Source organism: Crocodylus siamensis, chromosome 4 (genome assembly GCF_052110815.1).
Source record: "Crocodylus siamensis isolate JL-2025a chromosome 4, ASM5211081v1, whole genome shotgun sequence".
In the NCBI taxonomy this organism is placed as follows: Eukaryota; Metazoa; Chordata; order Crocodylia; family Crocodylidae; genus Crocodylus; species Crocodylus siamensis.
The window spans coordinates 158,871,437-158,895,242 of NC_143398.1; the positions used below are offsets into that span (position 1 = coordinate 158,871,437).

General features: G+C 48.2%; 1 protein-coding gene across 3 annotated transcripts in view; it reads left to right on the forward strand.

Annotated features, from left to right (window-relative positions):
- The first annotated feature begins 7,855 nt into the window (after positions 1-7,855).
- PGAP3 (post-GPI attachment to proteins phospholipase 3) overlaps positions 7,856-23,806 on the forward strand; it is a 46,308-nt gene continuing 30,357 nt past the window's right edge. The window contains exons 1-3 of one of the 3 annotated variants that reach the window (XM_090044515.1): positions 7,856-8,105; positions 10,433-10,530; positions 12,321-12,443. In XM_090044515.1, coding sequence (XP_089900641.1) covers positions 7,907-8,105; positions 10,433-10,530; positions 12,321-12,443 — 420 coding nt within the window. In that variant the 5' untranslated portion in view covers positions 7,856-7,906. Of the gene's footprint in view, positions 8,106-10,432; positions 10,531-12,290; positions 12,444-23,806 lie in introns of all 3 variants that reach the window. The other 2 variants (XM_090044514.1, XM_090044517.1) reach the window with 2 other exon arrangements.

The following is a 23,806-nucleotide window of genomic DNA, read 5'->3' on the forward strand; positions in this document are numbered from 1 at the left end:
CTGCCTGTCCATCTGATGAGGTTCTTTGTGTAAATCAAATATCTTATTGGATATGTACTGGCCTCTGGCTGCTTTACCACTCTATCCAGGAAGAGCATAGACTATCTGCAGACGCTTCCTCAGCCTCACAAAGGGTGTTTATGCCCAAAAGCTCGCTAAGAAGAATTTTTCCAACTATTTGAGTTGGTCTAATAAAAGATATTAGATTTACCCTATGTCCTTAGACTGACACAGCTACAGTCTATACCCCTGTCCATCTGATTATGTTTTACCTTTAAAGCTTGGACATCTGCATTTTTCTCTGCCAGTCATGGCTTTGTGGGGAGTAATTTCATGGGTGTTTGGGGGTGGTTGTTTTTTTGTTTGTTTGTTTTTTTTAAAAATATACAGAGCCCTAAGAATCAAAGGCTATTTTATGTTTCAATCTCTGCCTTGCTGGCTTACTACTTGTCTTAGAGCCAATTTTTAAAGTGTGGTTTTCCCCTTTTACTTATTCCAGGCTCTGAGTATGCTTAATTTCAGATGCCTGACAAGCCATCTTTTATTAAACTGAATTACCTTCTTATCAGCTAACCAAATTTATTTGAGCAAACCATAGATTTATTCAAGTTCTTTTTTTCTTCATTACTTACAATTGAAAATGAGGGACCCATATCATTTAATGTTCTTTGCCTTGGTGCCATCGCCCATTGTGTCAAATTTTGACTTGCACAGAAACAGTTTAGCTATTATACTTAATGGTTGTCAGTGACAACAAGGATTAAACTGGGGGTGCCAGAAAAGTTTGCTTTTTCCATGGAGGAGCCAAAGAATTCCCCTCCTGGTTGCCATTTATAGCCTTCTGCCCAATTTTATAGCCCTCTTTAGCTCCCTACATAATTTCCCATGGCTGCTGTCTTTTTTTTTAATGCAGTACCAACTTTTATGGGGAAGAACAATTTCAATTTTAACACTAAGTGTCACTGATCTACCCTTTACATTATGGGTAAGTGCTACAAAATCTTTTGGAGTCATACATTCTTGACACAAGCGAGTCACCCACAAAAGTGGTTTCCTTGTCTCAGCTGATTTCCTGCAACTGTGCCTCTCAAGGCAAGTCTGTAGCAGCCTGTAGTGCTTTTGCTGTTACACCACAGAAGTGAGCTCTATATATAGCAAACTTTTTCTTAAGATGCTCCTTCTCCCACAAGAAATCCTTTAGCCGTTGATTCTGATGCTGGACTAAATTTGCATAATACTTTGCAATCTTCCAGAGAACCCACACAGTTTCTGCTTGTATTTTCTCCTTAGTTACTTTTGGTTTGGTGGCAGTAACTAAAATATTGAATGCCTTACAAGCCTGTTTTAAGGTATCATGTCCCTGAAAGGCACTCAGACTCCAGGGACAGGAACTTTTTTCTTAGGCCTATTTATCTATCAGTGTCTCGTCCCCTGCCAGTGTGAGGATACTGGTCTGGGGTGGACATAGCAATAGGCTGTGACCCTAGTCACCACAAAGAACTAGCAACTATAATTTGCAAGTGTCCCAGGTATCCCTTTCCCAAGGCCCAAAATGACCTACTTCCCTGGGAACTAATGATACGACTGAGGCAGGTCGTTTTAAACAGCTAAACAGACAACCTACACCCACAGTTGCCTGATGACCTACATCTACAATCATGCCTGGGGGAAGACCTTGTGTAAAGGCTAAACAGATGACATTTAGCCATGATCATCTGACAACCTACGCCCACAGTTGTGCCTTGAAAATGTGTGGCTTAGATCTCCCAAAAAGGCATGATCTGACCTGCATCCCTTTGCAGGCCAAAAATGACTGTGCCCTGCTGCTGGACCTAGATCCGCAGTCCAAACAACACGAGGGAACTTATGACTTGATGTGCACTTTGCTGGGGTTATCTGACCCCAGCAGTCTTTCCTGCCCAAGTGCCAGAGGCTGGACCCGATGATCTCGCAAGGTCCCTTCCAGCCCCTAATATCTATGAATCTATGAATCCACAGCCCATACCTGTTGCCTGGCTGCCTCCAATTCTCCACCAATTTATTGCATCCCTATGAAACTATAATGAGTCTCCTACCAGGCAAGGAGACTAGGACATGATTGTCCTAAACTAAAGGCAAGTTTACTGAACCCTAACAGATAGAATTGTAATTAAAACTGAAGTAGCAGTAGCAGTTAAAAAAATTTAGGTTTGTAGCTAGTCAAAGCAGATACTCACCACCCCAAAGTGTTGCAAATTCAACTTCAGGCTTTCTTCAATAGTGTTCTGAAGGGTATGTTCTCTCACCTCTCTTTATATACCATATAGCTTCATTTTATGCATTAAGAAATGCAACTTAAGCCTTCCTCCTAATGAATATTAATAACTGTGGCAAAGTGGGGCTCCCCAACTAGCCACAGTGCTAGTTTCCCCACCTGCCTTTTGGCAGGCCACCCACCTGTCTCACCTTTCATGCCTTGTTGTTAGTTAAGTGGTTAATTTAGGCAGGAGGCTGCTCATACTTGCCCTTATGCCAGGGCACACTATCTGCAGCTCTGTTCCTCCCCTACCTCACAGCCCAAGCCTCGCAGATGATATCCAGGTGACAATGCTCCCGGCCTACAGCCAGACCAAGCTTAGCCCTCATTGTCAGGCCACAGACATACACACAGTCATACCACCCTCCCCTCACCAGAGCCTCACACACTCCACCCCCTCTCACAGGGTTTCTTTCATGTGCTGACAACTTATACTGCCTTGTTCCCTCTTGGAGCAGGCCCCTTAGGCCGTAGGCTTTAGCTAGCTCATACCTTGGGTGGCAGACGTACTGTCTTATGGGCCTCTCCCACGACCCTCACCGGGGTAGTGGCCAGCCAATTCCCTGACCAGGTCCAAGGTTGCCCTGGCTCTTTCTGGGGGCAATGTTATACATTCAAACATACTGGGACTCCTCATCTCTGCCCCACTCACTGGGGTCACAGGGCTTCCCTCCCCAGTGGGCTCAGGTGGCCAGAGCCATGCCTGGGCCCAACTACCTCTGATGATATGTGGCCCACCCAAAGGTGGGGGCTAGGGTTAGGACACCCTGACCCACCTTGCACCAGGGTGGTAACTGGTCTGGTATTTCCTGGAGGCTCCCACACTACCATCAGACCACCCACACCCAACAGGGTACTGTTTTAGGTCATGCCCAGGACCAGGAGCCTCCAAACCAACCCCTACAGCTCCTGCCCTTATCACCAGGATGTTGCATGAAGCTTTGTAGCTAGGCAATATATACCTAGGCTACCAGCAGTGGGCTGCCCTGTTTATATGGGCAGCCAGAGGTCTAACATGGGCACCACAATCAAGCACCTGCTGGCTGCTTGGCTTTGATCTTGAAGTGGCAGGCATCAACGGTGCCCTGCCACAATAACCTTGCTTCTGTTTGTCAGATATGGTTACCTTTGACTGCAGGTCTGTATTCTGAGGTAATCTTTTCATTCTTAGATGGGGATAAGTTTTGCTTTGACTGTCCCTCCTTTGCCCAAGTTCTGTTTATTCTAGGGGTGGACCGATAGAGATTTTGGGGGCCGATACTGATAACCAATATTTAAGGAGGTGTATCAGCCGATACCGATCCGCTATCCTGTACAGCTGCCTCCAGGTGGCAAGTCTGTTGTGTTGGAAGGGGAGGGGGGAGAGAAGGGCATGGGGGGCAGATCAACACCCCTGTGGTTAGGGAGGGGTGGAGCAGGGACAGGCACTGCCCAGCTGGGGTGGAGGCCCAAATTTCACCACAGCTTTGCTTCCAGCCCGGCGGTGCCAAGTGCAGCCCAGCTCCATGGCTCACCTCCACCCATGCGCTGGGACAAGCTGGGGCTGCACTGGGTGGCTGGCAGCAGCGCTGGGAGCAGAGCTTCAGCAGAATTTGGGGTGGATGCGACATCCTCCCAGCACCGCCAGGGCCTGCTCCGAGGGGCTCTTCTCAGTGGGGGTGGGCTAGGAGTGGGTGCTGGGTGGGGCTGCAGCCACCCCAGATTTTGCCGCAGCTCCACTCCCAGCACCGCCACTGCTGCCAGCCACCTGGAGCAGTCTTGGCTCTTCCCAGTGCATGGGTGTAGGTGGGACAAGGAGCTGGGCTGTGCCTGGTGCAGGGCTGGGAGCAGAGCTACAGCAAAATTTGGGGTGGCTGCAGCCCAGCTCCTGCCCAGCTCCCGCCAAGGAGAGCCCTGCATAGCTCTGGCTCCAGCCCACCTGCCTGCCCAGATCCAGGGGCATACACCCCACCCCACCCTTCCAGGGTGCAAGCAGCAGTGGCAGCTGCCCCCCCACATGGGCTATGTCCCCATCCTGCACCTTTGCCCCTCCTGTGCAGTGCCTGCCTCTGCCCCCTCTCTCCCTCACTGTGGAGGTGTTGACCTGCCCCCAATGCTCCTTCCCTCCCCACTCCCCTTCCAATTTACCAGCTGAAGGCAGCTTTCCATGCTGTCAGATCTGCTCCGTGCTGTACTGCGGCTGTGCACAGTACAGGCATTTATTGACCAAATTATCAGCCCCATTGGGCCAATAACCAATACGGCAAATTTTCCTTATATCGGTACCGATCCAATATCGGACTGCTGTATCAGAGCACTTCAAATTTATTCAATTTAGTTAGCCAACTTCCTGATTCATTTTAAGTTGGGACAGTATTTTTCCATCTGCTCCTTTCACTGGGTGCTGGTCTTGACCACAATTCAAACTAAGCATGCTGCTTGAGCTGAGCACAAAGGTCAAACCCAGGCCTGAAGGCCTCTGGGTCCCAACACTCTCAGGCTGATGCTGGTGGCAGCAGAAACAGGGTTCAGGGAAAGCATCCTAGACCAGTGGTTCACAACCTTTTTAGACTTCTGGCACACCTCAAAAATGCCAGCGCTGAGCTTTCACTTGTTTCTTGACTACAGAAAAATACAAAAGCAATTCCTCTGTTGCAAAGAACTCAGAAAGCTCACAGCAAGGCAGTGGTTTTGACACTGTGGATTTCTATTGGATGTCTCTGGGTTTATCTTATCAGTATATGCCTACCTAACAGTGCTAATATTGTGTGGTACCCTTAAAAGGATCTTATGGCACTGCAGGATGCCACAGCACCTTGCCTAAGAATCATTGGCCTAGGGGCTTGATCAGAGGTCAGGACTCCTGAGCTCTATTCCTGGTACTGCCACTGCCTGCACAGGCTAATTGACTCAAGGCATACAGTAAGCCAGCTGTGGGAGGGCAGCAAGAGTTCTGGTGAAAGACAAACATCTTGAGGCCTCTATGCACACAAATCTTCCAGGGTTATTTCCCGCCCCAACTAGGGTTACCATACATTTGGGTTTTTCTAGACATGTCCTCTTTTTTGGCCCCTCGCCGTCTATCCAGGCATTTTTAAAAAAATGAGAGCAAACATCTGGGTTTTTGCTGTGCCTCTGGCTTTTCCTGGGCATGAGCAGCTTGGATGCTTGCAGCTGGGAACAGTGGGCAAGATGACTGGCTGTCTGGGGTCACGTGCTCTGCACCTGGGCCCCAGCAAGCTGTTTCTAGGTAACAGCATGTAAGCATATGTGGGAACTGAGTGGGGAGCAGTGCTGGGGGTAGCAGGGGGTTGTGGGTCTGAAGTGCGGGGCACCGGCAGGGCGGGGAGGGGGGGGAGCAGGGGTCTGTGGGTCGGGAGTGGAGGGCACCAACAGGGCTGGTGAGGAGTAGGCGGTTGGGGGTCAGGAGTGCAGGGCACTGACAGGGCTGGGCAGGCAGGGCTGCGGGTTGGGAGTGAGGGGTACAGGCAGGGCTGGGGGGCAGGGGCTTAGGAGTGAGGAGCATAGGCAGGGCACAGGCATATCATGCCCCACTCTCCATCACATTCCTCCTCCTTGTCTTCTCCCCAGTCCCAGCCCCACAGGTGTCCTCCTTTTTGATCATGGAAATATGGTAACCCTAATTGCCAGTGCAAGCCCCCACAGGACAGAACTGGGTCTCTGGCACACCACGAAATGCCAGCTCTGAGTTTTCACTTGTTTTTTGACTACAAAAAAGTACAAGAAAAATCCTTCTGTTGCAAAGAGCTCAGAAGGTCCACAGAAGGGCAGGGTGGCTTTGACATGGTGGATTCCTATCTAAAATAATTGATTTTCTGAATCGTGTTTGCTCAACTCACGGTGCTAACACTACATGGCATCCTACAGCACGTGAAAAGGATCTCAAGACTCCCTAGGGTGCCATGGGCCCCTGGATGAGAATTGCTGCCATAGGCTGTGGCTTAGATAGCCAACCAGAGGCTCCCATGGAAATCAAGGGGCCTTTTGTGTGTATGTGTATGAGCATGCATGCGTGGGTATGCACACATGTGCATCTGTGGCAGGCAAGGTTCTGTGGGTAGATGTGATATCTTTTTTTAGACCAACTAAATAGTTGGGAAAAAGTTATTTGCAAGTTTTTTGGACAAACACCCCCTTCAGGCATTGGGAGACTGTTGCTGTTTTGAATTCTCCAAGGTAGAAAAGCTAAATGTAAAGGAGTGGAAGTTTGGAAGACAATGGGTAGAGATAGGAGGGGAGGGGAGAAAAGGGGTGAAAATGTGTGAAGGAATGCAAGTGGTCAATTTCAGGCAGGTACCTGGTGAATCAGATGTCAGGCGGGTTATAATGTGTCATAAATCCAATATCTATACGGAGTACATTATTTTTTGTATCCAGTAGATTTATTAAATGAAGTTCATAGGCTCATCTACAAAAGGTGTTATGTAAATTCCCTTGGAGGATTAGAACTGAGAGATCGGGGAGAGTGGCTACCTTGAGAGATGTGTGCACCTAAAGGCAATTGGGTATTTTTGTCTCTGATGGATTTTCAGTGTGCGTTCATTCTGGCACGCAGTTGTTGTTTGGTTTCTCCTACGTATTTTCCATCGGGGCATTTAGTGCACTGGATGAGAGATGTGACATTTCTGGAGCTGCAGGTGTAAGATATGCATATGTCTGTGCACACAGGTGGGAGTGCACATGATGTGTGAGGTATCCAGGTTGTGTGTGTGTGCGCATGCATGTAGGTGTTCACATGGGGGTTGGGTTTTTTTATGGAAAATTGTTCGTGTTCCAAGTCAAATCAGCCAAATAAATTCCACATCTGTGAGTCATTCAAAAATCGAGGTTGCCCTGCTACCGGCAAACATCCTCCACCCCAGCTTGGGGCTTCAGATGCTTCCAAATCCTTTGGCAGGCATCCTATGTGCAGACCCAAGCCCAGAGGCTTGGGGTTCAGATGCCCCCAAGTTTTGCTTGCCTTCAGCTGTATGGCCGCAGGACCAAGCTAGGCAGGAGTCTCCCATTTCCATACAGTCGGTGTGACACGTGCGTAGGGTGGCCATCAGAGGACATTCCAGTTTTCTGCTACTCTGTCCTCTATAGATGGGAAACCCGACACCTTTCTGTCCTGCTGCCGCTTGGCCCGCTCACCCGTGCGGCCCCGCCCCTTGCAGAGTTAACCCTTCCCACCCCACAGGAGCCCCCAGGATGCTCCTGGACCCCTCCTCCCCTCTTGCCTCTCCCCAGCCCCTGTGCGACCTCCCAACCTCCACCCCGTAGAGCCTACTTCCCCCATATGCCTGTGTGTTCGAGAGAAAAATAGAGGACATAAGGCGTCCAGTTTTGGATCAAGAGGACAACCGGACTGCCCTCTAGGATGGCCACCCTACATGTGTGTGCCGAGACAGCCATGCCACGAAGGCAGCAGGCCCAAGAGGAGCAGTCATGGTGGGGGATTTCCCGCATCCCCCGGGCTGCAGCGCGCTGTGGCCGAGACTACTTCCCATGATCCCCTCCTCCCCGCGCGCGGGCAGGAACCCTGGGGCGCGGCTCGCGTTTCCGGAGGGCCACAGAAGCCGGCAGCCCCTTCCGGTGCAGCCGGAAGCAGCGGTCCCATGGTCGGGCGGGATGACAACTACACGGGCCGCTCGGGCCGCGCTGCTGCTACTGCTTGGGGCGGCGGCGGCGCCGAGCCCGGCCTGGGGCTCGCAGGGCGACCGGGAGCCGTCGTACCGGCAGTGCCTGACCCAGTGCGAGCAGCGCAACTGCTCGGGGGCCGCCCTGCGCCACTTCCGCTCCCGCCAGCCACTCTACATGAGCCTCACAGGTAGCGCCGCCGGCCCCGCCCCCGCCTCGAACGGCCCCGCCTGCTGCGGTTTGGCGCGTTCACCCGTGCGTCCCCGTCCCTTGCAGAGTTAACCCTTCCCACCCCACGGGAGCCCCAGGATGCTCCTGGACCCTTCCTCCCCCCTTGCCTCTCCCCAGCTCCTCTGCGACCTCCCAGCCCCCACCCTGTAGAGCCTGCTTCTCCCATAGCTTGGCTGAGGGGGCAGACTGCAGCTTGTGGGGTGATGGGGAGGGGGGTAGGGGAGAGGGCTGTGAGCCGTCCTGAAGACTTGCTGGGGATAACTGGCTTGGTCCTGGGTTGCTGAGTGGTGCCAGGGTGGTGAGTGGGTGGGTTGATCACTTCTATCAGGTGCCTTAGAGCAAAGCAGGGTGCAGCCTGGCTGACCCGTACCCTCCCCAAATGCCACTCTTATCTCCTTCCACTGCCCTGTCAACTGCTCGGCTTTCTGCTCCCCATCCTGTGCTTCCTGCCCCATCTACTTAAGCGTCCACAGGCTCCCTCCACTCATTCAGGGGGCGGTGGGTGCTGGTTGGCATGCTTTGCTCAATCTACTTCCGGATCTCTTGTTTTGAACCTGTGGTACACCTCGCCCCCTGCCCCCTCCCCATGTTTCTTTTTATTGGTCCCAAGCAATCGGGAATCACGCTCTCAGCAGCTTCTTTTTTTAAGGGGGCTCATAGTTGTTTGTGATGGGCCTAGGCCTGTGTCACCGAATGCAACAAATAGGCCTGTCCGAGCTGCTTCATCCACAGGCTCCCTTGACTCGTTCAGGGGGCAGTGGATGCTGGCCAGTGTGGTCTGCTGAGTGTCCCCTTCTGGATCCCTTGTTCTGACCCTGTTCCTGATTTCTTTTTTATTTGTCCCCAGAAATCTGTTGTTGCATTCCCAGTGGCCTCCCTTTTCGAGGGGAGCTTGTAGTTGGTTGTGGTGGGCTTAGGCCTGCATTCCCCGAGCCCAGCAAATCTGTCCAGTCTGCTCCCCTGCTTCCTACCCTATCTGACAGTGGTCTGCCAGTTTTCTCCCTACTTTGACATGTGCCACACGCAGAGGCTGCCCATGCCCAAGCGCACTGTGAGTAGGTCACATTTACCTTAGACACACTGGGCAAGAGAGTACAGGGAGCTGGTGAAAACTGGTGCCACACTTTTATGCAGGCTGGATCTACTGTTGGGGCATGGAGAGGAATCTGGAACTGGTGGCCCATTGAAAGTCCTCCCATATTGGTAGTGGAAGAAAGGTTATCTCCATGCTGTAAGGGTGTTGGCTGGAAGGTTGGTGGCTCTTAGAAGCAAACCAGCAGACTCTTTTCCTGGCTTGTTGGCAGCCTTACCAGATGTCTTTCTGACTTACCTTATCCTTGGTACAAGTCCTTCACACAGAGCTCCCTCCCTATTAGGACTGAGATGGTGGTGAGAAACCGTGCAGTACTACTCCCATGTGGCAGAGGTGTAGTTAGCTGTGCTAGCCTAAAATTAGCCAGAAGGTAGGGCAGAGATTGCCTTATAGACTAAATCAGAAAAGCATGAGCTCATAGCATCTGATAAAGTGAGCTCTTGCTCAGGAAAGCTTATGAACGTCTGCTTCAGTTAGTGTGTAAGGAGCCCCTCTATCCTGCCTTCCACTGTCTGACCTCTCCGTGAACCAAGCAAAGGGTCTTGCAATCTGGGAGACTGCCTTTGAGGTCAAGCCTCTGCTGCAGGGCGCAGCATAATACAGAGACACCTGATCAGTTGTAAACAAGCTGGCTCACGTACTGGAAGCCAATTCTTTGCTGCATCAACAAACAGCTTTGCAGAAGCAAATTTACCCTGCTGAGAAGCTGGGGATGAGATCATGCGCTTGGGTTTCTTGTTTGTTTGTGACTATAAATTGCCCCAAGCTAATTAGAACTGTGGTCAGAAGACGCCACCTAGTGCCAATGCCTTAAGCATTTAAGAGGAGTAAGATTTGTTGGTAATCCTTTTCATGGGACTAGCCATACAGCGGGGAGAGATGCTAGCCAAGCTTTTGGGCACCAGATGCATTTAAGCCAGTTAATTTTCTTGAACCATCTGAAAAGCAGGAGGCTTAAAATGGGACTGTGTGTTCCTTGAGAAGTTAAATCCGAAGAGCTGTCAGCTTTGATTTTTTGAAAGAGCAACTGGTAAAGCAGAGCTGTGGGTCTGGAGCTCTGTTGCTTAGATCCTTTTTCTTTCTCACAGATAGTTCTCAGTCTAAGAGGCTATCTTTCTGCTAGAATAAGCTCTGTGTTGCATCAGTCAACCTCTAATCATTGTCTCCATCTTCTTTGTCTGTGTCTCTTTCAGGCTGGACCTGCCGAGATGACTGTAAATATGAATGCATGTGGCTTACGGTTGGACGCTATGTCCAAGGAGGTTATAAGGTGCCTCAATTCCATGGCAAGGTGAGCAGAACTTTTGCCGCAGAAAAACTTCCCTTTCACCTTATCCCTGAGAATTGTGCAGCAGCTCTGAGGAGGCTGCTTGTCTTTGCCCTGTTTTCTAAATAACCAGCTCTTGGAGCCAGGGCCAATCTTGTGGCAAAAAGGTAGGCCCTCAATTTCTTGGATTGCGGGGTTGCTTGGCCTTGAGTTCACTTACCTGTTGGGGCCATGAAGTCTTCCGCTTTCAGGAACATGATACTGGGCTTGGTTCCATCAACAACAGGAGAAAAACGAGGGCATAGCAGGCATTTACACATGTGCATTTTTGTCCTGTGATGCACCAGAGATGCGGCAGGTTGGAGCAGACTTGATTACTGAGTCTGCTCTGCGTACAAGCTGATGTGTACTGTGCTGCGCTGCATGCAGTTGTATAGGTGGTGAAATGTGCGTTAGCCTGTTGAAAATGGCAATGGTGCACTTTTGAAATAAAACACTTCTGATGTGTTTTTAGTTCTCATTTTCTCAGTGCTGATGCGCATTTCACTGCTTATACAACTGCATGCACCACAGCATGGGGTGGAAATGTGTACAAATGCCTAGTGTTCCTGCATGTATTGAAGACTCCCAGTAAGTGTCCGGCATGGACCCTTTGAACTAAACTTCTAAACAGCACCAACTTCTTTCAGCCTCTGATTTACAGGCACATGCTTTTGGTTTTGTTAGAAATCTTAAGGTGTCTCTTTCCAAGGCATCCTTGAGACTGGAACGCTCTTGGAAATCCCAAAGCCATGTCTCTGAATGATGCTTGGCAGTGAACCCAGACAAGCCTGTCCACTTCATGCTGGCTACAAAAAACTCTAAAGAAAATCCCTTAAAACTGCTCAAAACATGTACCTATGCCAAATGCCCCTGCTAATCTGGTTATCAGAAAAGTCTTTGGCACATCTGACTTAATTTGGTTTTGATTTGAGCATTGTTTCTGTTTCCATGGAGACTTAGTATTGCAGGAGTAATGAAGAATGGTCTTGTGATTAAAGCCTTGACATAACACTGGTGATGGTGCTCTGTAAGGACTGTACAAGTGATGCTCTCCCATCTCTCATCCTTTGCCTTGTCTAATTATATTGTAGACCCTTACTAAGCCTGTGCTGTCTTCCTATACCTGTGCACAGCAGCTGGCAGCATAGGGTCCTTATGCCCAGAGATGCCACATTGCATTGTCTGTATGTGTCTGAATGTACAAGTTAATTTGCACCACTGTACAGACGCATGCAGGGCAGGTAAGGCATCTAACTACAGCTCTAGGAGCATGAGTTAAAGCCTTGCTCTAAACTGAACCTGCCACCAGTGATGCAGCTGTAAATGGGCATGTAGTTGTTCAGGTTTGGAGCTGAAAGTGGCTGGATGTGATAATAACTACATTGCTTCTTTGTGTGCCACTGGCTACGGAAAGTGGCACATACCATAAGCACAATAGTTCCATGGGCCCCTCGACTCAGGTGACCTTTGCTCTCACAGATCTCAGTAGGGTCTGGGCAGGGTCAGAGTTGGCTATAAATAGGTAGAGGGAACTGCCATGATAGAGGAGGCAGGCTTTAAATTCCAGCTGTGGCAGCGTTCTTAGGACAGAATGGTTTGCCTGGAACCACTGCTGCTCAAACTGTCTCCTACCTTTCAGGCACCAGCTCTTGCCTGCAGCAATTGCTTGAAGAGAACAGGACCTTTGAATTTTTGTCACTGATTGCTCCTCTCTTCCCTTTCTCCCCTTGATCTCTCTTTAGTGGCCCTTCTCCCGCTTCCTGTTCTTCCAGGAACCTGCTTCTGCCTTTGCTTCTTTACTTAATGGACTTGCCAACCTTGTGATGTTGAATAAATACAAAGCATCTGTCCCGCCTTCATCTCCCATGTACCACACATGCATCGCCTTTGCCTGGGTAAGTAGCAAAAATGTTTCAATGACCTGTTTCCCCCCCCCTTCTGTTTCATGCCCCTATTATGTATCTTCCAGTTGTTGGATTTTTAAATAGCGCTGCTGTTTATAATAGCTGGCATTTAGACATGGCTTTGGGATGAAACACGCTTTCCAAAAAGTAGCTCTAAAATGCAGCCACTTCTGGAGTGGAACATAACGGCCATTTAACAGCACAAGGGGCCATCTGGAAATCAGGGTGTTTCAAGTGGCTAAAAATAAAAAACGGATTTTAGGGAGATATTTATCCAAAGAAAAATTCTTCTTTGAATAGCAGACGCTTGTATAACTTGAAGTGGGAGGGGTTCCTGTTCAGAGGTTCTGTGTTTTAGGTGGCAGATTCCTGTTACATGATAAGAGTTTTCAGATGCTAGGTTGAATCTGACTGTTGATTTCATAGATTTCATAGACATTAGGGCTGGAAGGGACCTCGAGAGATCATCGAGTCCAGCCCCCTGCCCAAAGGGCAGGAAGTCAGCTGGGGTCATAGGATCCCAGCAAGGTAAGCATCCAATTTACTCTTGAAGGTGTTCAATGTAGGTGGTTGAACCACCTCCGCTGGCAGACTGTTCCAGACCTTGGGGGCTCGGACAGTAAAGAAATTCTTCCTTATGTCCAGCCTGAAACGGTCTTGCAGGAGTTTGTGACCATTCGACCTCGTCATCCCTTGGGGCGCTCTGGTAAACAGATGTTCCCCCAGATCCTGGTGGTCACTCCTGATAAACTTATAGGTGGCCATCAGATCACCCCTGAGCCTACGCTTTTCCAGGCTAAAGAGTCCCATGGCTCTCAGCCTGTCATCGTAAGATCTGTTTTCCTGACCTCTGATTATGCGCGTGGCTCTCCTCTGGACTCTCTCAAGCTTCTCTACATCCTTTTTGAATTGTGGAGCCCAAAACTGGACGCAGTACTCCAGCTGCGGCCTCACCAAGGCCGAGTACAAGGGGAGAATGACGTCCCGGGATTTGCTCGAGAAGCATCTATGGATGCAAGCCAGCGTTTTGGTCACTTTACTAGCCGCAGCATCGCATTGGAGGCTCATGTTCATCTTGTGGTCAATGATGATCCCCAAGTCTCTTTCTTCTGTAGTGCTATCCAACGTAGCACTGCCGAGCCTATAAGGATGCTGCAGGTTTTTCCTCCCTAGGTGGAGAACCTTGCATTTTTCGGTGTTAAACACCATCAGGTTCTTGTCCGCCCATTTGCTGAGCTTGTCCAGGTCAGCCTATCTTCTGGCGTGGATGCTTTGCCCCAAAGTTTGGTGTCATCGGTGAACTTGGCCAGTCCACTCCTGACTCCAATGTCCACATCATTAATGAAGATGTTGAACAGGATGGGTCCCAGGACAGAGCCTTGAGGGACCCCACTGGTCACAGGGCACCACGATGAGTGACTGCCATCGATTACAACCCTCTGGGTCCGACCACGGAGCCAGTTTCCCAGCCTGGACAAATCTCCCTCAGCTGTGCAAAGTCCCATTGAATTCAAAAGGGTCTTTGCCTGGGTGGGATCAGGATTAGGACCATACTTGGGGGTGGAGCTGTCTGCAGACTGAGCTGAGAATCTTCCATAGCTCCCAGGTACTCGGGCTTATGATCTAGCCTGGTCTGAGATATATGCTGTTCTCAGCATTTTGCTAAATAAATTGGCCAAGAGAATAGGCAAAGGCCTCTGTCTGTTGTTCAACTGTTTACCTGCCAGGTGAGTTTCTGCAGGGTCAGGAACCAGATTTGAGCCTTTGGTAGTATTATTCAGCATAACAAATCCCACCCAGTGAGGATGGAGCAAATAAACCATGCCCAGTGAGAGGGTGGTCAGAATATGTTATGAGGGATCTAGGTGGTGGCCCTGCTTCTAGAACTTGGATCTAGAGGTGCCCAGTGTATGGGGGACAGGGAAAGAATCTTGACTTGTTCTAATGTGTGCTCAGTTCTAATGGGGCTTGTGGCTTAGAATAAAGTGACTGCTGTGAAGAGGCTTAACTGTATAACAGTTGCAGTCAAGCAGCCAAATCATGAAGAGCCTTGCGGAAAGGACCCTTCACAGTCCCACTCTCTAACAGTCAGTTAAGGTCAGAGAAAACCAGATATGTTTGTGAGGAGGGGTGTATAGCCCTCAAATTCATCATCGTCATACAAGGGATGTGTGGAGGGTGTTTGTTCTGACTCTGCCAGCCAGCACTGCAAATTGCTCCAAGGACTCAGATTTTTTTTTCTTGAGTCTAGAAGGATCTCGTCTGACCTATCTAACATGAACCCTAAGCCTGTCATTGGTGAGGCCTCACCTGGAGTACTGTGTCCAGTTTTGGGTCCCATGCTTCAAGAAAGATGAGGACAGATTGGAAAGTCCAGCAGAGAGCAACAACAATGATTTAGAAGCCTGGGAAGCAAGACTTTGGAGGAAAGGATGAAAGACCTAGGGCTGTGAGCAGACTGGTTGAGGGGAGGGATTTGATATGTCTTCAAATACCTTAAGGGTGATTACAGAGGGGAGGGAAATTGGGGGGTTTTTTCCACTCCATCTCTGTAAGGGATTAGGACCTTAGTAGCAACGGCTTCAAGCTGTAGCACAGGAAATGTAGGTTGGAGATTAAGAAGAATTCTTTGACTACAAGGGTGGTCGGGTATTTGAAACGGCTACATAGAGAAGTGGTGGATTCACCATCTCTGGAAATGCTCAAGAGCAGGTTGGACAGACACTTAGCTGGGATTCCTTAGTCAGGGATGATCCTGCCTTGAGCTGGAGGCTGGACTAGGCAACCTCAGGAGGTTCCTTCCAGCCTTACTTTCTTATGATCCAATGACTTTTCCAGTTGCCCTGGATTGAACCTGCTAATTTTGTTTGTTTGACTAGAGCACTTCTTCAGAAAAGCATCTAGCTCTGATACTGAGACTGCAAGAGGTAGAGAATCTGTTCCTGCCTTGGTGGGTTGTTCCAGAGATTCATCACCCTGATTTAGTCTATTGTAAGAAATCTTGCATCTATATTATGGACTTGCTGATGAGGTCCTGTAAGATGGCAGCAAGCCTCATCTCTTTGTCTTTCACCCGAAATGCAGCTGCTTTTATGAGGTGATTCTGGATTAGAAGAAATAATTTTGAGTCCGGTTGCCCCAATAGGTGGATGGGCAGTGAGCTAATTGGATTTTCCTTGAGTACACATGGAAACATAACCTTCCACTTTACCCAGAAAAGATCACGAATTCCCTTTGTTTATTGTTCCCCCAATGCCCAGTATGGACAGGGTGAATGACACTACTCCAGAGTTAGCAATGAATAGCTGGCTGTGTGTGTGAGAGAACAGCCCTCTGTCTGAGTTGTGCAATGCTATTTTGATGCAGCGGATTAACTTGCCTCACTCGTTTCTTGTATTGCAGCATCCTAGAAATGCAGAAGGGGCTTAACTGTGGGGGCTGGATTACCATGTTGCTTAGCGGGAGACTAGAATAGCATCCCAGCTTCTCCCCCAGGGACAATGAGAGGCATGGGTGGCATTCTGGTTTCAGCTTGAAAGCTGGTCTAATTTTAATCTAGCCCTGCCAAATTCTTCTGGATTCTGTGCTGGGGTGAGCATCAGCTAAATGAATAGTTTTTCTCACCTGCCCCAGATCTCCCTTGCTTTTTGTCTGCTGCAACATGAGAGTACTTTGCTCCTCTGGATTTCAACACTGTGCTACTCAATAGTAGCAATCTTTGGCTAATTACATTGTTTTGCTTCCTGGTGGCATCAGTTTAGCTATTGGCTTGCCTTTCCTCCTGCTCTAAAATGCAATTTATTACTCTTAGCCTGGCAGAAAGCGGCTTTTTTTCCCCTTCCCCTTTATTCTGCATCCATTTGCCAGCTGGCACTGTAGGTGCTTCATCCCCTTCCTTTAACCCCTTTTGCCTTCTTGCATGCCTCCTTCCTGACATCCTCTTTGACTTTCTCTAGCAAGCTTATGCTAAGTCCTGAGCAGTAGAGGCCCATGTTATGCTTCTGTGAGGGTCCAGCTATGAGTTCAGTGTTTATTGCAGTGTTTCTTGTTCTCCCTCCAGACAATGCCTGTGTCAAAAGAAGGTGGAAATTCTCTTTCTGGCTTATCTCAGACTCTTGTACATGCTGGAGAGATTCCCTTTCTGACACTTAAAATTAGTCATTAAGCTCTGAAGCATGAGTTATGGTTCATCTTTGGGGCATTATTAGATTCATGCTTTAGGGTTCTAGTCCTTTGGGCTGCCAGGTGCTTTTAACTCTCTAGGACTGGTCCATAGGGACTGGCACTAGGTGCAGGGTTGTCCAGTATCTATGTAAAGCAAGCTGGTGTTCTGAGGCAGCATTCTCCGTCCAGTAGCAAAAGCACTAGTCCACAGGAAAGCATTTTCTCTTGGCCTCTTCTACACAAGGACACATCTGTGTACGGATCATAGGAAAGCAGGGCTGGAAGGGATCTCACAAAATCATTTAGTGCTGCCCCTGCTCAAGGTAGGGTCGTCCCTGACTAAACCATTCCAGCCAAGTGTCTGTCTAATCTGCACTTGAAAACTTCTAGGGATGGAAAATCCACATCTTCTCTAGGTAGATTGTTTCAATACTTGACCAACTTTATACTTGACCTTTCTGCAAAAGAGGAAGCTTCCTCTTCTGCAGCTTGAGGCAATTGGTCTTAGTCCTGTCCTCCATGACCACAGAGAAAAGCCCATTTGCAACCTCTCTATAATCACCCTGCAGGTATCTGAAGACTTATCAAATCCCAATGCTACCTGCTCTTCTTGAGACTAAATAACCATAGTTCTTTCAGCCTTCCCTCATAGGACTTGTCTCCCAGGCCCCCCTGATCATTATTGTTGCTCTGTGTTACAGAATTGGAGAACTAGGGCTGGAAGGGACCTCCAAAGGTCATGTAGTCCAACCCCCCGCCTGAGGCAGGATCATTCCTGTCCAAACCATCCCATACAACCATAATCTAAACTCTCTATAAAACTACTGTCAGTTTTGGCGTAACATAGACCTAACACGCAAATGTGCCATAGGCAAAGCATGGAATCACAACAGCCAATGTCCTCCTTCTATAAAATGTTGTTAATATAAGGTCAAGAGGTCCCAGGTAGAGGGCCACACACACGCCCTGCTACAGAGGAAGGCAAAACCCTCTACAAGTCCATACCATTCTGACCATAGGGCAACATTTCTTTCTGGCCCCAAATATGGCGATCAGTCTGACTCTGAACAGAGAGGCAACTTTCAGGAACTTTCAGCTTTGCTCCTAGCACACCCCAGTTGAAGTCCCCACCCTTAGCTGTTGCCAACATCCAACGCCTCTGGGGAGGCTTAAAAACACCCTGACACATAAAGCAAAAAAAAAAAAAGTGGGGGGGGGGAGCAAAAGCAACCAGCAAAGCTGAGAAGCATGGGAAATGGCCAATAGGCATAGCTACATCTAGCTCATCCCCAACCAGTAGCTATCTAACCTGCTTGAACACCTCTAGCGATGGAGAGTCACAAATTCCATAGGCAATCTATTCTATTACCCCACTATTCTCACAGTGAAGTTTTTTCTAGATATCCAATCTAAATTTATTTTGCAACTTCAGGCCGTAGGTGTGAGTCCTGCTTTCTGTATTAAGACAGAAGGTGTTTTCCCCTCTCTTTATGGCAGTTCTTCAAGTATTTGAAGACTGCGGTCATGTTCCCTCTTAAGCGCTTTTTCTGAATGTTCCCAGCTCCTTCGGCCACTCCTTGTATGATTTGCTTTCCAATTCCTTGATAATCTTTGTTGCCCACGTCTGGATCCTCTCTAGCTTTTCCATGTCCTTTTTAAAATGTGGAACCCAGAACTGCACACAGTACTCCAGATGAGGCCTGACCAGTGCCAAGTAGTGGCACTGTCTCCTATGCCTTGCACCTAATGCTTCTGTTGATGCAGCCCAAAACTGCATTTGCCTTTTGTGTGGCTGCATCATGCAGCAGGCTCCTCTTGAGTCTCTGGTCTACCAAGATTCCCAAGTCCTTTTCCATAAAGCCACTGTCCAGCCAGATGTCCCCCATTTTGTATTTGTGTTTTTGATTCATCCTTCCAAGGTGCAGCACTTTCCACTTGTCTGCGTTGAACTTCATCCTATTAGCTCTAGCCCAAGTTTCCAATGTTACAATCCTTCTGAATTGTGCTTGCATCCTCCAGCTTGTTCACAGTCCCTCCCAGTTTCATGTTGTCTGCAAACTTGCTCAAGAAGCTTCTATGCCGGCATCTAAATCGTTAATAAACACAAACAGCACTGGGCCCAGGATGGACCCCTATGGGACTCCACTCAAAACCTCCTGCCATTCTGACATGTACCTGTTAATAATTACCCCTTGCTTACAGCTACCGAACCAGTTATCCACTTTGTAGTAGGTTTATTCAGCTCACACTTCTCCAATTTGTCTGAGAATGTCGGGCTGCACCTTGTTAAAACCCTTGTTGAAGGCAAGATACACTATATCCACAGCATTCCCTTCATCCACCCAAGTAGTTACTTTGTCAAAGAAGGAGTTGGCCTTTGTTGGACACAATTTGTTTTTTATTAATTCCTGCTGGCTGCTTGTTGATCAGCTTTTCCTCCTCCAGATGTTTGTAAGTGGCTTTCTTTACAATATGCTGCACGTGTTGAAGTGAAGTGAGGCCAACCAGTGTGTAGCTCCCTGGGTCCTCTTTTTTGCCTTTTTTTAAAGACAGGCACTACATTGGCCCTTTTCCAGTCCTCTGGTACTTAGCCTGTCTTCCATGACTTCATGAAGATCGTTGCCAAAAGACCTCCAAGACCTCCCCTCAGTTTCTTCAGGACCCTGGAATGAAGCTTATCCAGCCCTGCTGACTTGAATTGATTCAAACCCAACAAAAGCTCTCTGTCTATCTTGTTATCTCTTCCTTCAGCTTGCCCCCTTCCTTGTCTAGATAAGCTGCCAGATACCTAATAGGGATTAATTTTTTGAGGCAACAAGTGTATGTGTTTTTTGACATACAAGGCAATACCACCCTGTTCCAACCCTGTCTTTCCGAAACAGAGTGCAACCCTCAAAGTTCATGTTCCAGTCATAAGAACTGTCCCACCAGGTTTCAGTGATGCCAGTCAGATCATAGTTCTTTTCACACTGTAGCTTCCAACTCATCTTGTTTAGTCCCCCTACTGCTCACATTTTTATATATGCATCAGATATATTTTGCATTTTGACCTCCTTGCTACCTTTTGTGCCACTTGTTGCAGGTCCTGTAGCTCTCTGGACCTTTCCCAGAGTTGAGTTCCTTCAAGTCCTTTCCCCTCTGCACTGCATGCTGTGTTGCTGGAAGGTTTTGATCACCATCCCCTGTGAAACCTAGTTTAAAGCCCCTTTTATGATGACCAAAGATGCTGTTTCCTGTGCTTGTCAGCTGGATCCCAGCTCTTGATACCACCCCTCCTCCCAAGAACATCCGCCTGTTGTCGAAAAAGCTGAAGTCTTCACATCATGTTGGACTCTCTTCAAATTGTCCACATCCTCCTTCAAGTGAGGGACCCAAAACTGGACACAGTACTCCCAGTGGGACCCCATTGGTGCTGATTAAAGTGGAAAAATCACGTCTCTTGATAGCGTGGATGAGGGTTGCCTTATGTTTAAGTCCACCCAGAACTGCTAGAGATCAGGATGAGACCTTCTAGGGAGGGCTAGATTATTCCACACCTGCAGCTCTTTGTTGTCTTTTTATTCAAAGCATGTGGTACAGTTGCCATGGGAGAGGGTCCTGGGCAAAGTTGGACCTTGCCTCTAATTCAGGCTGCCAGTTCTTGTGTCTATAATTCCTGTTGGTGTCCCTCACCAAGTTAATCCTGACCTCATACCCCCAGTCTCTGTGCAGAGGAAGACTGAGTTCTCTAATACATGTTTTAATACAGTGCTTCTCAACCTTTTGGCTCTGCGGTCCAGATGAGTGGAGCAGGGCTGGTCTGCAGACAAAATTGGACATGTGGGGGTGGGCAGCGTGGGATCCAGTCTAGTGTTTAGGGCCATGTTCTGCAGCCTGCAGGTCACCCTATGGGTCTGGAAACTTGGGAGCAGCGATTAACACTGCCACTGCTCTCCTCTCTGCCAAATTTTTGGACCTCTGGGAAGTCCTGTGGGACAAATCTGGCCTGTGGGCTGGGGGTTGAGCACCCCTGTTTTAACACTAATTCATAGTCAGACCACTTGGTATAACCTGGTTCTCAGGGAGTGGGAAGACATGCAGAGAGGCACTGAGTACTGGGATAGGAGGCTTGCATATAAAAAGGCCATCTACAGAAGCCCTGTCGCAATCTGGCAACTCTTAACCATGCACTTCATCAAAGCATTTCCCCTGTGCTGAAGCCATAATAGCAGGTGCTGTTGATGTTGAACTAGGAAGGCTCCTCTATCCCAAGGGGATTTTAAATAAACAGCTGATCATGAAAACCTGCACATCCCTGTTCCCTGCTGCCGGGTCTTGCAGTACACATCTTCAAATCCAATTTTCATGGTGCTCTCATTTGATAATGAGATTGACGAGACATTTAGTAGGAGTGTGATTCCTACTAATAATTGGCACTTAGCTAATAGCAGTAGTCAGTGGTTCAATCCTCCCCCAGCTAGTTTTCCTCTGTTAACAACATGATGAAGTGTAGCCACCCTCTTCCTACTGCTCTGCAGAGGGAGTTTTGAAATCAGAGTCTTATCTCACTTCAGAAATGTGTGAGGCTGTATTCCTTGCTTGATTGGACTGTATGGACTCTGGAGTTATCCTGGGGCAGATTCAGTCCTGGGCTATATTATCCTTAATACACCTGTCTTGAATCCTGCTTTTTTCCTTGTGATCTGGGAGCTCAGTGCCACCTCACTTCCAGGAGCTATATAGAGAGGTAACTTTTAACTGCTTTAAAAGCCTTTGCACTCAGTTTACATGGAATTGTAGAAAAATAAGGCTGGAAAGGCCCACAGGTCTCATCTGTTCCAGCGTACTGCTCAAGGCAAGATTGATCATTCCTTGGTAAACCATCCCAGCTGAGTGTCTGTCTAGCGCACTTTACAACTTCCAAGGGTGGAGGTCACATTAGTTTCTGGGTACTCTGTTCCAGTGTTGAACTAATTTATAGTGAGAGAGTTCTTCCTGATCTCCAAACTAAGTTTCCCTTGCTACAGTTTTAAAATCATTACTCCTTGTCACAGGGGACAGTCAGTTACCATCCTCTTTGCAATCATTCTTCAGATATTTGAAGACTTATCAAATCCCCCCCACACACACACACACACATCTTCCCCAGACTAAATCTCAGTTCTTCCAACTGTCCTTCATTAAGTCATGTTTCCCAGACTTCTAATCATTTTGTTGCTTTCCACTGGATTCTTGCATGTAACTGTTTTCATCTTCATACTTCCTTAGTGATACAAGGAAGCAAAATCACCATAACTAAACATTGATTCTGAATGTGACAGGATTTAGAGTGATTTTTTTGTTGCTGTTATACTTGTCCTGCTATTGAAGCTTGCAGATGGAAGCTGCTACTATGCAACCATTACATTGTCTCATTTGATAAGATATAATAAGTCTGTCTAAAAACCCTTAGTGTCTGAGAACTCTGAACTCTTGGTAGCTGTGTGTCCTTGGCAACAGGGAGATAAATAAGCTGAGCAGTTTTCTTCAGTTGTATTATTAAAAATACAGAAACTCCTGGCTGCTTCACCCTGGCTTAGATTTGCACAGAACACTCTTTGTATCCATTACAGATTCTGTTCAAACTGTGTCCTGATCTGTTAGGAGGCTTGAATTCTTTTCTGGGGTTCTCCGTGTTTGGTTAGTTTCAGGCTGTGTCTGTTTCCTGATGAGCAGTTTTACTCCAAAATTCAGAGCTGCTGTTGGTGGTCCTTAGGAGCATGTTCTTGATCCAGTAATCAAAGGCACTTCAGGTTTCTTCCCTCAGCTCTGGAAGTGGCTGCATTTGATTAGTTTTGGGTCAGTGGTTCTCAATCTTCAGAGTCAAGGTACCCTACCACCCCCCTTCTTTGAATGTGGTGGCACCTCTGGCTGAGAACTGCTGTTGTTAGTTGCCTCAGCTTACCTGAGTGCTGCTTAGGTTCTGCTGCTCGGAAGGGCTGTGAAACTGTGATGAAACTGCCTCATATGGCTGTGCCACATGTGCACTCCTCCCACGTAAGAGCTGTCTGATCTGCCTAGAGCAGGCAGGTGCTCCCTCATGCTGTGCTGCTCTTTCTGATATAGAGCCTGCAACACTCCTCCTGGAAACAGAAATGGACAAAACAGTTCCCATGCTTATTTCTGAGAGGAGCATAGTGGGGGAAAGACACAGAGAAAGAGCAGCGAGGGAGGAGGCAGCTTTGCTACCTGCTTGAGGCTGAATAGAGAGACCTAACACAGGGGGAGTGCACAGGACAGTTTTTCCTGGCTGCTGCAGGTAGTTGAGAACCACTGGTTTAGGGTCGTTTGCTTTGCCTCTGTGGCTTATTTTCCCTAATCAGAGGCTGAGCTCCTTTTAGTTTACACTCAGATAAAATAAGAAAAGCTGGTTATAGCTGCTGTTGCTGAAGTTTCCATGTGAGCTGTGCTGAAACGTTTTTTTTCAAAAGACCCCCAAGAGCATTATTTAGGTGGGCAGAGGAGGGCCTGTGAAGCCAGAAGCAGGGGATATATATTGATCTCCTATCCCTGTGTTTAAAGACCCTATGTGACAAGGACTGCAGCTAAGGAGAGATCTGCTTTGCCTTCATCAAGGTTTGAGATCACCTGTATTGCTGAAGAAGGAAATAAATGGGTGAAAACACCTATCAGTTGTGTATCAGAGGGGTGGAACCCTGATCTCCAATAGTAACATGTTTACTTCTAGTGCAGTGCTGTTTGCTCTAGGCCAGCATTTCTCAACCTTTGGGTCATGACTCAGAAGTGACAAGAATATATGAAAGGGTCATGGTCATGTACTTTAAATTTAAAAAAATGGATCAACAAACTTTATAAATGGATTCTCCTTTAAAGGAGAACAATATGGGAAAACATGGCTTCTCCCTTGCAGGCTGGCAGAGTTCCAGCCTGCAAGGGGTGATTGTCACCCCCCCACACACAGACACACCGTGCTGCCCTACACACTGGGAGCTTGGGGGTGGGGGCAGCAGGTCAGGAGTGAGGGGCACTGTGTCAGAGTGGCCACCTATGTTTACAAATGGGTCCTGGTACAAAAAAAAGTTGAGAACAACTGCTCTAGGCTCATAAAGCATTCTGTAAGAACTGATTGATCTTCACAGCACTCTGGTGAAGCAGGGGTTATAATCAGCAGCTGGGTGAATAGAATGGGAGTAAATGTCCCTGGTGGTCTG